The sequence below is a fragment of the Tupaia chinensis genome, unplaced genomic scaffold, assembly GCF_000334495.1.
Source record: "Tupaia chinensis unplaced genomic scaffold, TupChi_1.0 Scaffold000037_9, whole genome shotgun sequence".
Taxonomy (NCBI): domain Eukaryota; kingdom Metazoa; phylum Chordata; class Mammalia; order Scandentia; family Tupaiidae; genus Tupaia; species Tupaia belangeri.
This window is the reverse complement of record NW_006159492.1, coordinates 1,484,951-1,499,831: the sequence shown is the minus strand read 5'-3', so window position 1 is coordinate 1,499,831 and position 14,881 is coordinate 1,484,951. Positions and strand designations below refer to the sequence as shown.

Below are 14,881 nucleotides of genomic sequence, written 5' to 3'. Positions count from 1 at the left end.
CGGTGATATGATGGAAAGAGTGAGTTTGCTGACTATACGAACAAGCATAAATATCATTCAAGTCACTTGTAGTTAACTCACGGTTAGTTCGTAGAGTCGGTGAAAAGCTCACCCACTTGCTGACCGTCACGGCTGCTTCTCTACAGCTGGGCTTCCCAGCCCCTCAGGCACTCGGATTTAGCGTGGTGCCAGCCCTGGGCCTTTACGCACAGCATCTTAACCTTCGTGATGCATAGCAGAGGGGGGCCTTTAGGAAGTTTGTGGGAAATGCTTATTACGAGAAACTAAAAATGGCTTTCAAAAATTTTGGCCCTGAATACACTCTTAATTTCATTTTTTTCAAGTACCTTTTGAAGTCCCCTGGTATGTGGAAATCTTTTGATACCAATGGACTGTGCTTTTAATCCACTGGTATTGCCCTTTTATCTATACTTTAAAAAGAAGTGACATGGTGTTCAGTGGAAGGCATGCTCTGAGTCTAGGCTACTTCAAAATTCTGGGCCCTGGAAGACCGACACAGGGAGTTGGCTTTCCCACGCCCACTGTAAGCGAGCTCGACCATTTTGTCTTAGGTTATCTGCCTGTTTTCTAGACCATCAGGATGCTTCTCTGGTAGAACCAACTAGTTTGGAGTCTTTATTTTGAGCCTTTGTCTTGCATAGAAAGAAACGAACATCCTGTTGACACTTGGGACTATGTGGCAGCGGGCACACAGCGCTGGGACACCACTGCTCACCTTTCTTAAGGAACTGGCTTCTTCCCCCCACCCCCACCAGGTTCAGCACCCTCAGACTTCGCTCTGTGGGTTGTATGTGACTTGGGGGGCTCTCATTAGATCCTTAGTTGGACTCAGAAGAGACCGGGAAATGCTACCTTGATTGCTCAGAGAAAGATTCAGAGTCTTGGCTGGCTTTTTTTAACCATCACTTCCATGATTATGCAAAAACCTTCCTAGAATTTTTCCACCTGTATCCACCTTTTTTTTTCTTTTTTTCCATATTAAACTATTTTACTTTGTGGTTCATGTTAAAATCAAACATAACATTTCTGTTTTATGGGAAGATCGTATTCTGTAGACGTTTTTTGTATTGACTTATGGCACGCTGAAATTGATCTCTGCTTTGCTTTTCTGTGTAAGACAATCCAGGAGAAAAACTTCAATCGGGGCATTATAAAGCTTGTTTGAAAGCGCCTGGTGACACCCAAGGACTGTTTCCTTGTGTGGACGCTTGTTTCAGTCATGAGCCCAGGATATTTCATGCTCTTCTCAGGTCTCGGAACAAATCCGTCTGCTATAAAGGCCCGATGATGGCAGCTTTAAAGATAAGTGAGTGGAGATGAGCACCATTTTGGGTTGGTGGCCCAGCCCTAGCCAATGACCTAAATGTGGATGCACTGCAGCCCTTACCCCCTGAAGGCCATCAGACAGCACCCCTGAACACCTAAGATGCAGTCTGTCACCAAGTCGAGGGGACAGAGGTCGCAAGGGCAACTCTTGTGAAAGTGACTCCCGCCAAGTGCTCAGGTGCTCATACCCGTGTCTCCCGCACACCCCGGGCACATTTTCTTTCTTGGAGTAGGCCCACAATATTCTGTATCTTTCCCCTTTTCAAAAAGGTGACGACCAGGAAGCAAAATCCCTGTGATTTAAAAAAGATCAGCTTTACATGTTTCCTGAAATAACAGCAAAGCAACGAAGACAAGCTCACGGGCTGAGACTACATGGAGCTAAATGTGAAGCTTTGGAAATACAGTCTACAGATACGAAATACGTTTGTGGTGCCAGTGGAGACAAATACAGATTTTTTTTTTTCTATGTGGCAGCGGGCACACAGCGCTGGGACACCACTGCTCACCTTTCTTAAGGAACTGGCTTCTTCCCCCCACCCCCACCAGGTTCAGCACCCTCAGACTTCGCTCTGTGGGTTGTATGTGACTTGGGGGGCTCTCATTAGATCCTTAGTTGGACTCAGAAGAGACCGGGAAATGCTACCTTGATTGCTCAGAGAAAGATTCAGAGTCTTGGCTGGCTTTTTTTAACCATCACTTCCATGATTATGCAAAAACCTTCCTAGAATTTTTCCACCTGTATCCACCTTTTTTTTTCTTTTTTTCCATATTAAACTATTTTACTTTGTGGTTCATGTTAAAATCAAACATAACATTTCTGTTTTATGGGAAGATCGTATTCTGTAGACGTTTTTTGTATTGACTTATGGCACGCTGAAATTGATCTCTGCTTTGCTTTTCTGTGTAAGACAATCCAGGAGAAAAACTTCAATCGGGGCATTATAAAGCTTGTTTGAAAGCGCCTGGTGACACCCAAGGACTGTTTCCTTGTGTGGACGCTTGTTTCAGTCATGAGCCCAGGATATTTCATGCTCTTCTCAGGTCTCGGAACAAATCCGTCTGCTATAAAGGCCCGATGATGGCAGCTTTAAAGATAAGTGAGTGGAGATGAGCACCATTTTGGGTTGGTGGCCCAGCCCTAGCCAATGACCTAAATGTGGATGCACTGCAGCCCTTACCCCCTGAAGGCCATCAGACAGCACCCCTGAACACCTAAGATGCAGTCTGTCACCAAGTCGAGGGGACAGAGGTCGCAAGGGCAACTCTTGTGAAAGTGACTCCCGCCAAGTGCTCAGGTGCTCATACCCGTGTCTCCCGCACACCCCGGGCACATTTTCTTTCTTGGAGTAGGCCCACAATATTCTGTATCTTTCCCCTTTTCAAAAAGGTGACGACCAGGAAGCAAAATCCCTGTGATTTAAAAAAGATCAGCTTTACATGTTTCCTGAAATAACAGCAAAGCAACGAAGACAAGCTCACGGGCTGAGACTACATGGAGCTAAATGTGAAGCTTTGGAAATACAGTCTACAGATACGAAATACGTTTGTGGTGCCAGTGGAGACAAATACAGATTTTTTTTTTTTACTGTTCTAACAACTCTATTTATTACACACCTAAAATGAATAGTAATCAGTATTTTAAATTCAAAGTATTCAGCCATGCTGCATGACTCGAAACAACTTTTATGAAATGGAAAATAAAACCCTATAAACTGTCACATCATATTTAGCTTTTCTGTTGCTCAAGACTAAAACTGTGGTCGGGGGAGGGCTGCAGCTCTCCCTTTCCGCTAAGCCTGGGCGCTGAGTGTGTGTCAGATACCTTCGATGGAACCAACAGGAGCAAGGAGACAGGCCGTGAACCTGCACTAGGCAAGGAAGGGGCGCAGCTATTCCGCATCCCTGCGGGCATTAGAGTAAGGAGCAACGGAGAGACACAGGAACTGACGAGGCAAAGAGGGGAGGCGGCCCTGGCCAGAAGGCTGGGGGAGAGCCGAGCCCCGAGTAGTGTGGGGAGCAGAGCAGGGCGGAGCAGAGGCCCAACTGCACACGACGGTGACGCCGGTCAGGAACCGGCCTGGCCTGCCCGCACTGTGGGCAACACGGCTCGGCGACATTTACTTCAGAAGGGAAATGTGCCTTGGTTAGAATGACGTGGAGGGTGTAGAGACTCCACGGTAACACAGAAGCCCGCACTGACAGCGCTATTATTTAACATATTAAATGACAGCATTTCAAACTTCACACTTCAGTGATGTCTTATTCACAACCTGAAAACAACATTATTGAAGGTGCTCACAGCGTTTGCAGAGCTCGTAATTGGAATGCACCCAGGGAGAGTTGTGGGAGCAAGCTCAGGCTGAGCCCTTGGGCTCGGCGGTCCTGAGACGGGGTTGGAGACGAGATGGCTGGCTGCTAAACTCAGACGTGCTCTGGTAGGCCCCTAACTAAATGCCCAGCTCAGCCTGGAAAAGCATAACCCTTATTAAAGAGGACGGTTAGCGTGTGTGGAAGCTGAACGCTCCTTCGGTAAGACTCACATCTGCTTTCAGTCCCCGTGCCAGAGGGTCAGAGCTCAATCACAAGCCTGTGGCACCCCCTGCTGGTTAAAAGCCCGTGCTCATTTTGTTACTTTACACTGAGCTAAACATTGCCGTCTTTACTTTACACTGAGCTAAACATTGCCGTCATTTCACACTTCTTTTAACATCCTATGTGAATTTAATTATCATTTGTTTGGACTTCATTTGTTACAGAGTAGAGACAGTTCATTACAGATGTTCCCGTTCTAGGTTATTTCTTCTTTTCTATCCTTCCCTGCCCCCAACCAGTTACTTCTCAAGATTCATCAAAGGCTTCAAGGTTCTTCCACCAACCCACCAGGCCTCAGTGTTTCTGCAGCCCGGCTGTTCGATGAACACGGTCAAGAAATTAAGAATCCACTTTTGCTGAAGAATGGGCAAAAAATTTGGTTCTCCTCTGGTAAAGCATACAGGTAGGACCGAGGTGCTTATTCTCAGTTTGTCCCCCAGCTTTCCGGGAGGAAGCTAATTTAAAAGGAGAGTGAGTGTAGATGCCAAGTAACCCTTTAGGAAATGTTAAAATTCTGAACTGCAATACATTTCAGGGGCATTCTTGTGAGGCCGTATTGTTTGTGGGATATGACATCTCTCTCCCTCTCGCTCTCTCCGTGTCTCTCTCCGACTTTCTGTCTAATGCCTTGTCATAGTTCTTGAAGTCTGCCTGTCAGCACAGCAAGAGGGATTTGTTCATGTCTGAGTAGGCACCTTAATGATAGCAGATGGAAACGCCACGGGGGGCCAAGCCCATCACACTGTCATTGTCGCACACTGCCCTGACCTGCTTCCACTCCTCTATTTTTTTGTCCCTTTTTAAAGGAGAAATGGATGGTAATTGAAAAGGATCTTAAGCAAGATTTATGAAGCTGTAGACAACATGATTCCCCGCTATCTCTCTATGTTTTCACAAATAAAGTCTTAACCTTTTAAGCACCAGTGACAGGAAGCTAAAGATAAATTGGTAAAGCTCGTAAGCCCTATCCTATCTAAGATAGATTCCTCAGAGGCATCGTACATTATCCCACAATAATTACTGGTTATTGCTGTGCATCGTGTAAATTTTTGTAGATTGGTAAATTCCTGCATAAACTTACCTGCATTTGAAGAAGGAAAGAAGGCCGAGGTGCATCGGCGCTGATGAGCTGGGCTGTTGTGCCCAGTATCTTGAAATTGTGTGCATATTTTGACAGGACACATCTAGGTGAACTCCAGAACTGCTTGTCAGGAAGCTTAAAATCCACTCTTCTGCCGATTCTTAATTTTACGCACTCGTCATTTTTCTGTGGAACAGAGTAAAGGAAAATAATTTTGCGTACAGAGTACACTTGATCCCATGGTGATCATGATGAAAATAGCATGACCAGAATTCAATCTTAGCAAAGTTAGCCTGCTTGGATTTGCTATATATTAAAATAGTCAAAATATGAAATAAGTCTACTCAGAAATCCAGGAAGATATTAGAACAGGTTGGTAGGGGGTTATGAAATTTTATTTCCTCTGCCCCAGTTAAAGTATTTCATGATTTCTTATGCTGAGTAATTTATAGAATCAAAAATATACCCATAAGAAATGGTAAGTTTTTTTCCCATAAGCAAATCTCAAAGTAGAATTTAATTACAGTATCAGAAAAATTGTTTTTACGATAATGAAAGCAGTCATGAATTTTAAAGTGGCCAGAATTCTTCCATAATTTAGCAAGCCTTTCTAATTATAAGGAAAGACTAATAAAATGTGTGTCATTATTACTTCTTCTCAATATCATTGTCAAAGTAAAAGTAATGACTAATTTTGATGTTTTAAATGATATTTGTTACAATATAGCATTTAGATTAGAGCAAGAACTTGTTCTTGGCTACTGAGATTTTATCCATGGAATAATTGGTAAAATGCCAATAAAGTGGAGTATTCTAAAATCAAGTGAGGATTGCAGTTGGAGAAATTTGTAAGTGCATGTATTTATTTGTATTTCACTGATATTTTAAGAGGGTAATGCATTTTCCCTCCCAGTTTTAGTCCAACATAGAGCACTAGGCAACCATGATATTATTTTGCTACCATTAGAACTTTTAATATTTTTTTATCTAAAAAGTTATTGCCATCTTGCTTAAAATATAATCAGAAAATGTGCAGTATACACTAGATAAATGGCATTCATTTTCAGGAAGTAATTCTAAGGTGCCTAATTTATGTTGATATGGGAGAGGTCAAGCTAAAGGGTCTTACCACACAAATATCTGATGCTATTTGAGTCCTTTAATTATTTCCCCCAATTTTTATTTTGAAAAATTTCAAATCTACCAAAGGTAGAAAAATGATACAGTAAATACATGAACATCCTTTAACTAAAAGCACCAATTTTAAGTGCCTGCACATGTGTTTTACCTCTTGTGTCTCTCTCTCTTCTGTCTTCTTTCGAATGGTTTCCAGAGTAATCTAGAAAATCATAAACATTTCACTCCTACTGCCTTGAACCTGTCACTTAACCAGGACGATTTTTGTGCAAGCACATGACAGCATCTACACAGCGCGGCAGAGCGTGGTGCCACCTCTTACACAGGCTGTCCAGGCTGTCCAACGCGTGCTTCAGAGCTTCGTGCCGTCCAGTATCCAAGCAGGCTTCCCGCAGTGCGCTTGGTTATTTTCTTTCGTGCTTACTAATTTAGAACATTTCCTCTTCCATTGGTTTTGTTGTTTTGTGATAGAGTTTTCTTCCAAGAGTCCAAGCACTTTTCTTGAATGCCTCATATTTTGGATTTTTCAGTGTTTTCTCATTATTAGATTCAGTTCAAAGCTTTTTGGCAACAAGATTGCATAGATGATGTGGTTGAACCCTTTAATTCCAGAGTTAAATAGCATGTCTTCATCGGTAGTGGAGAGTCATTGCTCACAGTTGACATAGTGACCGTCAATTTCAGGTGTGTTTTCTGTTAGATTTTAATCCCGAGTGCACCCAAAACATTGTACCTAACAATATGTAACATGAAAATCATATCAGCATCACATTTAGTGAGCTCACAAAAAATAGCTGTTTATAGCCAAATATTAAGGATTATTTATCAGTTCCAAAGATCAGCATGATTATAGATATACATCAAAAATGAACATTACATAAACAATTGATTGTCTCAATTAAATATTTTGCTTTTATAATTGCAGTTACGTTTTGTAATTACCCCTGTTGCAACTATCCAAAATTACATGTTGTATATTAGTATCATAATTCAGCTAAATAAATGTACATTTCAGATAGCAATGCACGAAACTAACAGCAGTGCCATCTAATACCTCTGGCTTTTATTAGATTCAGATAGTGTATATTTAATTGTTAACTGTGCTCATATTTCAGCGTGTATTTAATTTTGCAGATAGCTCTGGTGTTCTTTTCCTTCTTTCAGATTGCCCCTATACCCTGTATTGGGTTTGACCTTTGACAGGGTGGCTGCATTTTCCAGAGATGGTGTTACAATTGCATATAAGACCTTTTTGGACCCTAATGCTGCTCTCCTACCTGCATGCGACAGGTAAGTGGACTTGACTTTGACTCAAGTAATCAGAGTGGCCTGGTTCAGACTAAGATGTTCTCTGAGCCATCTTAAATGAACAATTATTCGTTTTATTGACTCATTTCATGGTATAATAAGATATTGCTTGAAAGACTCAATAACTTCACTTAGTTCAAAAAAATCATATAGTGCAATGAGCAGAATATTGTTTCTGCTTCACAGAAGTGCTGATTTTGTCTAAGATGTAAGTTAATAGTTATTTGTAAGTTAATAATGTTAGATGGAATAACTAAAATGTAAAATGCCCTATCCTCAGTACATATGTTCACATTGAAACATGTCATTTGATGCTGACAAACTAAAAGCAGAGGCTCTGTGCTTGGGCTTGGAGGGCGGGGACAAGAAGAGAAGAGCAGGCGGTGGGAGATCTGGGCATCTTGCCTCAGCTCTGCTCAGGGCTGTCCTGAAGCAGATGGGTGTCAGTTTCTTACTGTAAATAATAAAAACTGACATTTACTGAGTGTTGACTCTAGACCGGGCACAGTAATAAATGAATTGGTCAATATTTATTTAATTCTCAGAACAATGATTTATTCCCATTATTCTCTATTATTCTTCTGTTACTCCATTCCCGCCCCCCGCCAGAGACAGAAATAAAAGCATAAAAGGGCAAAGTAATAGGCCCAAAGTTACAAAGCTGGTACACGGAGAGTCAGGACACTAACCCAGGGCATCTGTCTTATGGACCTGAGTGATGACCCACGGTCTAGTACTGTGCAATAGCACTTCCTGGGTGACAGAGACACACTTTGTAACTACTGAGCACGTGAGGTTCAGCCAGTGTGACTGAGGAACAGAATTTTGGGTTTCATTGAAGTGGATTTAAATTGAAATGTGAATATGTGGATAGAGACTGCTGTATTGGACATTGCAGCGTGATGCTGGTATGAGATTGGACGAGGTGGTCTACTGAAGGCCTCGTCTAGGCCTTCTGACTACACAGTTGAAAAGACCCAAGTAGAGGGTGTGCTCGAGAACCCAGAGCAGTCTATGAGGTCTTTCATCCGGCTAGTGACAGTTATTGCTAAATTTGTCTAGAAGGGCAAGCTCATTGGTCTTCCACAGTCGCTGTTGAAATGACCTCTGTCCTCCAGTGAGTACTTGGGCATTCCAGGCAAGACTTAAATCTGTTCTTCTTCTTCTTTTTTTCTTATAGATGGAAAATAATTTATCAACATTATTTTTATAGATGTTTTCCATTCTAAGATTTATTTGGCGTGTAATAATCTTTCCTCAAGCTGTTAAATTTGCTAAATTCTTTCCCTTTCTTCCTCTTGTTAGTTTGTATTTTTAATTCATGTAGTCCTCCTTCATTTTATTTCCTTAAGTGCAGTGTGATGTTGCTCTTACTGTATAAGCTAACTTTGGTAAATAATTCACTTAACTTTTATACTTGAAAGTGTTTAAAATGAAGTCTTAATAGTCATACTCTTACTTATATTTCTCAGAATATTGATAAAAATCACTAATCCCAGTCCCGAGGATTATTTTTTAGTGACTAGCATGCCGTATGATATGTCTCGACATATCAGTGTCGAGCCAGGTAATTATGTTTTAGGATAACAGTTGGCTCACTTTGAAGATAATTGATTTGGCTGAATGAAGAATGAAACTCACCCTCTTGCTTGTGGTTTTCTACATATTTGCCAGCCTGTGATGCCTCCTAAAGCTCTTCTAAAAATATCAAACAAGTGCATTTAACACTAATATTCTAAAAACACCTTTTATTATTCATAGTTTGGTGTATTTAGAATATGAAGTCAACTTTGAGGAAGGCATTCACAGTAAGTGGTTCTGTATCATAAAAGATCATTTTTTTATTCTATTAACAATTAATTAGGCATGGAATCCCCCAATATCATAAATAATTATAAGGTAAAATGTTAAGGCCTTTTCTTTCTCAATTTAGATACCAAGGCTCTTAACAAATTTCTGTTTTAGAAAATCATGGGGGACAGCAGATGGCATAGTAGTTGAGGCAGTGGACTCCCACATGGCCAACTACAGTTCAAGTCCCAGACCTGGTGGCTTGAAACTCACGTTGGACACATGTGTATGTGTGCATGCCCACAATACCAAGTGGAGAATGGAGAAGAAGGGGTTGCACTGTGGTCATCCCTCCTGGGGAGGTGGTTTCTAGCTTTCTCTTTCTCTCACTGGCAAACATACACGCCCTATAGCAAAAATCTCTCTCTAAAAAAGAAAGATCATGAAGTATACATGTTTTTCTCTCACTCTTAGAGTGTAAGATGCATAAAGCATTATGATGGCAAAAAGTTTTATAATTAAATACATTTTATTCTTGCAAAAATAATGAAATATTTTGCTTTTTTTAGTTGGGAAATTTCTGAGGGATTTTCAATTAATTTCAACTGCACCAGTCAACAGATACCTGATCAATATGAAAAAGTGGATTTGGAGAACCATTTCCTACAGAGCAAGGTCAGATTTTATTTGTTGTACTTAATAAGGTACATTTATATACCGGATACATATGACCTGTGGTGACTAAAAGGATATTTGTGGAAATGTTTTTAACTACAAAATATGTTTATAGATGTCAGAGAAAGTACTACTCCTTATTTCCTCTTAATTAGGCACTTAAAAACTGAAACAATATATAGCATACCTACCTGAAAAAGTTCTACCTGAATTACATCTTTTTTTTTTTTATTAAAAAAAAATTGCTAAAAGGTGTATGTGCTTGCTGGAGAGAGAGAGGGAACGTGAGAAAGCACCCCAAGGGAGCTGGTCACACTGCAATCCCTTCTCCTCCATTTCTGTTTGAGATTTTGAGCGCACACACACACACTGTATAGACCCAGCATATTTTTCAAGTTACTGGGTTGGGATTTGAACTACACAGTTGGCTATGTGGGATCCAGCCATTATAACCACCACACCACTGGCTGCCCCTTAAATTATGTCATTTAAGTCCTATTGTTTGGCTTATCAGCTGTATTGATGAGTTGGATTTTTTAAGAACATTTCTAAGGCCCAGCCATGATGGCACAGGCTGTCAGGTGCCACTGTGTGACACTAGAGCCAAATCTGACCTGACACTGGGGCTGACTGGGAGCATTGTAATCCTTGCTGGATAGAGGGCTGGGGTGGAGTGGGCGATCCGGACATGGCGAGACCCTGTCAAGAATCTCTCTCTCTCCCTTCTATGTTTTTCATGAAAGGAAGAAAGAGAAAGAGAAAGAAAGAAAGCAAGAAAAAAGAATAAGAAAGAAAGAGAAACAAAGTCAGACTAGCCTTGTGACCTGGTGGTTAAGGGAGCAGGAGCCCACATGACTGACTGCAGTTTGAATCCTGGCCAACGGCTTGAAAAAAAAAAGTGAGTGCACATGTATGCATGCCTCAAATTCCAACAGCAAAGAGAGATGGAGAAGGAATGGAGATCTAACCATCTGACCATACCCCATGGGGAGGGGAGGGTGCTTCCTCCCTCTCTCTCTGTCTTTCTCTGGCCAGTGTTATGTGCCTTCCACAATGAAAAAAAAAAAAAAAAAGGAGTGTTTACAATGACTGCTATTTCTCTGTGCTGTGGTACCTGATCCTTTTGTTTTATAGGTCAGTGTATCCAGAGACTATGAGCTCTTTAGGAAACTCAACTCATGGCAAGCCCAAATTGTTCATAGGGCTTATGTTTTGGTATAGGCATTTGCTTGTCTTTCTCTTCCACTAATCGAGAGTTCCTTGGCATTGATGTTTATCTTTCTCCTTTCGTAGTCCTCAGTGCTAGCACAAAGTCTGAAACGTGGGGCCAGCGCAGATGCATGCTTGTGCGTCCGGTCATAACCTGCCTGTCGAGGCCAACTGTCTCCAACGTGCACGTTTTGTTCCCCAACCAGGTTGTCCATTTGCTGTTTTCAGAAAGGACTCCACGCTGTCTGTTACTATGTCTATGTGGAACCCTTGCCTAGAATTCATCCTCTTTTTCTTTGCCTTCTTAGTCACCCTTGCACCATATCCTAGCACAAAACCTGGCATGTAGGTGGCATTTGATAACCGTCATTGCGATCGTGCCCGTCATTCTAGCCCTGACTGTGACTGCTTCCGGAAATCACTTTACCCCCACCCTCCCAGCTCTGTTGTTCCTGGCCTGACATGCCCACTGCCTCTCCCCATCTTATTGACAGTGACGTCGCACTTCATGCTGTTCCACTTACCCGCTTTTTTTTTTTTTTTTTTTTTTGCATGTCTCAAAGTCAACCAGGCTCCAGGTTTGAGTGTATTTCAGGTTACACAGTGCTAGACAGGGGAGAATGGTAGATTCCACTAGGACTATTGGGAGCAGATCACGAAAGGACTTAATTCAACATTAGGGACGTTGGGGGCAGTTCTGTAGAAAGTCAGGAGACTTTGGGGATATTTCAGTGAAGCAGTGGTCTATTTGGTCCTTGTGTCAGGAGGTCTTTGTCTCATCCTCCGTGCTAGACTGACAGTTCCTCAAGGGCAAAGGCTAGCCTGACCATCTTCTGTGCAACATTGTCCAGATGCTCGGATTTACCAAAACTCAGTTGAATTTTCCAGTTAGTTAATTCATCCAACAGAGACCAGCTCAAAACCTGAAAGAGAAGGGATGGGGAATCAAAGAGATATCGGGAAAGGAACCCAAAGGAAGCTTTTCTCTTTGCTTTTAGGTCAAAGTGGGACTTTACAAGATAACTGTATTTTCTGAAAATGAGAGAATAAAAATCCATAGTTATTTCATGATTATTAATTGGTTGCGATGATTTCATAAAAATGAGGAAATACTCATCTTAAATGTTTATACACTACTGTATTTTTGGAAGAAGAAATTGATTTTGAGTAAAATTTTGGTCCAGCCAAAATAGTAGTGTAAGAAAACAAAAATTTGGGGTCAGCAGGTGGCGTGCTGGTCAAGATGCTAACCTCCCACATGACCGACCACAGTTTGAGTCCTGGACCTGGTGGCCTGCTCTTTCACTTTCCTTCTCTCCCTCTCTCTCTCTCTCTGGTGAGCACACATGCCCTGTAGCAAAATGTAAAAATAATAATAATAACAAATAGAATAAGATAAATAATTTTAAAAAAGAAAGCAAAACTTTGATAAATTGAATAGTAAAGAGACACTTTCAAAGAAAGATGGCTCTCCTTTAGCCATGAAACTTTTCACATCCTTTCAGCAAAATGTCTCCAATTATTTACAGAGAGGTGATCAGTGCATTGGGAATGATAATTTAATAACCTGAAAAGGAGCTCTTTTAAAGATGAAGACAGGCAGAGGTGACAGATATCTGGAGGGCATTTTATTGTAGAATCTAGCTGTTCGTTGAGGGAAAGAAGACACTAAGAGGATTACAATGGGGATTGAGGGAAGGGAGGCAAAAGCCGATATTCTTGATGCTTACGCTTTAAAATTGGCTTGCGACAGAGATATTGGTGCCCAACCCCTGACTGTTCTTTTAAATCTCATATTGACAAGTAAAACCTTTCCTACAGAGAAGAATTTGGAGCATCTAATCCCCATTTGTAATGTGGGAGACTGATATAGCCCTGACAATTACAACCTGTTGCTCTTTTATCCATTCCAGAAACAGAGTTGGAATCTATTGCAAAATGACAACTTGACCAATACACCTTTCAACAGCTTTCTATTGTTACTCAAATTGGCAACATTTTTCGATGGACTCAATTGAAAGGCAATAAAAATTATACGTTTCCATGAAATAGATGAGATTTAAACTTCATGGTAGTTAATATAAAAGCAAAAGCATCTTATGAGAAGAATAGCTTGAGGAGTGCCTGGTTATGGGAAAATACAACAGAAAAAGGGACAGGTCATTTATTCTGCTGAAATAAAAAGGAAACTTATTTTAATCCTAACCTTTTTCTAAGTGGCTTCAGAGACATCGGTGGGACATTAGTGAGGACTTTCCTTATGGAAACAGCAAGAGAAACTCCAAGTTAATGTTTTAAAATTATGGCATATTTTTACAAGCTACCTTGTAAATTTAGCATTTATGGCTCATGGCTTGTATCCATAACTACCGAATTTCTATATTATTCTGGCATTATTCTTTTTGCCACAATAAGTACTGGGAAAAGGTAAAGAATTCTTTTTTATCCTATTTATCTGGTGAACAGACCATTGAGAAATAACATATTCTATAAATTACTGATATAGGAGAGCAAAAATGAACTTTTAGTTTAATTTTGAACTATTATTAGCATAAGAAATAGGACTTTAAATAAATCCCAAATTCTTTCATTATTTTCAGACCAACAATTGGAGCGAATTGAGACTGCACACTAGATCTTACATATTTCGCCTTGTTTGTTTGCTTAATGAGGTTTTTGCTTTTTTTTTTTCCATTTTCAAGTTTTTCCATTTTGTGGTCTTCGAGGTGGGTAAGCTAATCAGCAACTGATAGAGAACTGAAACAATTTAGTAGGGAACAGAAAGAACATGATAAATGAGATTTTGTAACATTTCTTTGGTAACAATTGGGACTTTAAGTTGTGTACCAAACTATTAGATCATTGGAAAAGCAATGATGCATTTTTGCATAGACAAACAGAAAAGTACATCATTTTTCTGATGACCCAATACTAACTTGACCCTAAATGCATTATCAAAAGTGAAGATTTATAAAATTTTCACATAGCAAAGTAAACACTTTGGTCACAATGAAGAGTGTGACCTATGAGCTTCTTCTTCCAAAAAAAGGTCATCATCCTATATTCTGTGCCTCAGTAGAACTGCAAAAATAGGCCATAAGCGATTCTATTATTTTGAATTTTCATAAGAATATTGAAGGCTATTCCACATCAGTCGTTACTCATTTAGGAAAACAAAATTAAACAGGAAGTTTTAATTGGTCCAGCAGGTATATGCATCATTTTTGTTACTGACAGCTTCTATATCAGCAGTTTACTCAAATAAGCAAAATTATAATAGTTATTTAAAGGGAGCTATGTATTACATATAGGATTCAAAAGAATAAAAGAGAATTTCTGTTTTTTATTCTGAACAAGACTTTAGAAGGTTTTCTAGTGATGTGTATGATAGTATATGTTTAGGTTCTAGTCTCAACAGAAATGCTTCTATACGCATGTGCATGAGTGCACGTGTGCGCTCACCCACAAATGCATGTACAGACATTCCACATACCATGCTGCAGATAGTCAGAACACTTTTCCTCCTGAATTAAATTTGCATAGTTTTTCATCTCTCCACCCTCATAAATATTTTCTGTAAAGCTCAGCTATCAGATAAATTAAAAAGAATTTGAAATAATGGAAGAAAAAAAATCTAATGACCATTGTTAGTTTTAAGCATATCAGAATCCTAGATTGGCAGGATTTCCTTCCTTTCTTTCTTTCTTTCTTTCTTTTTTTTTTTTTAATGAGACAAAA

At 40.2% G+C, this 14,881-nt stretch overlaps 1 protein-coding gene across 1 annotated transcript in view; it reads left to right on the top strand.

Moving 5' to 3' along the window:
• DCDC1 (doublecortin domain containing 1) overlaps window positions 1-14,881 on the top strand; it is a 224,732-nt gene that overhangs the window by 25,478 nt on the left and 184,373 nt on the right. Inside the window, exons 4-6 of the mRNA XM_027772760.1 lie at window positions 4,182-4,345; window positions 7,325-7,450; window positions 9,829-9,934. Of these exons, the coding sequence (XP_027628561.1) occupies window positions 4,182-4,345; window positions 7,325-7,450; window positions 9,829-9,934 (396 nt within the window). The remainder of the gene's footprint in view (window positions 1-4,181; window positions 4,346-7,324; window positions 7,451-9,828; window positions 9,935-14,881) is intronic.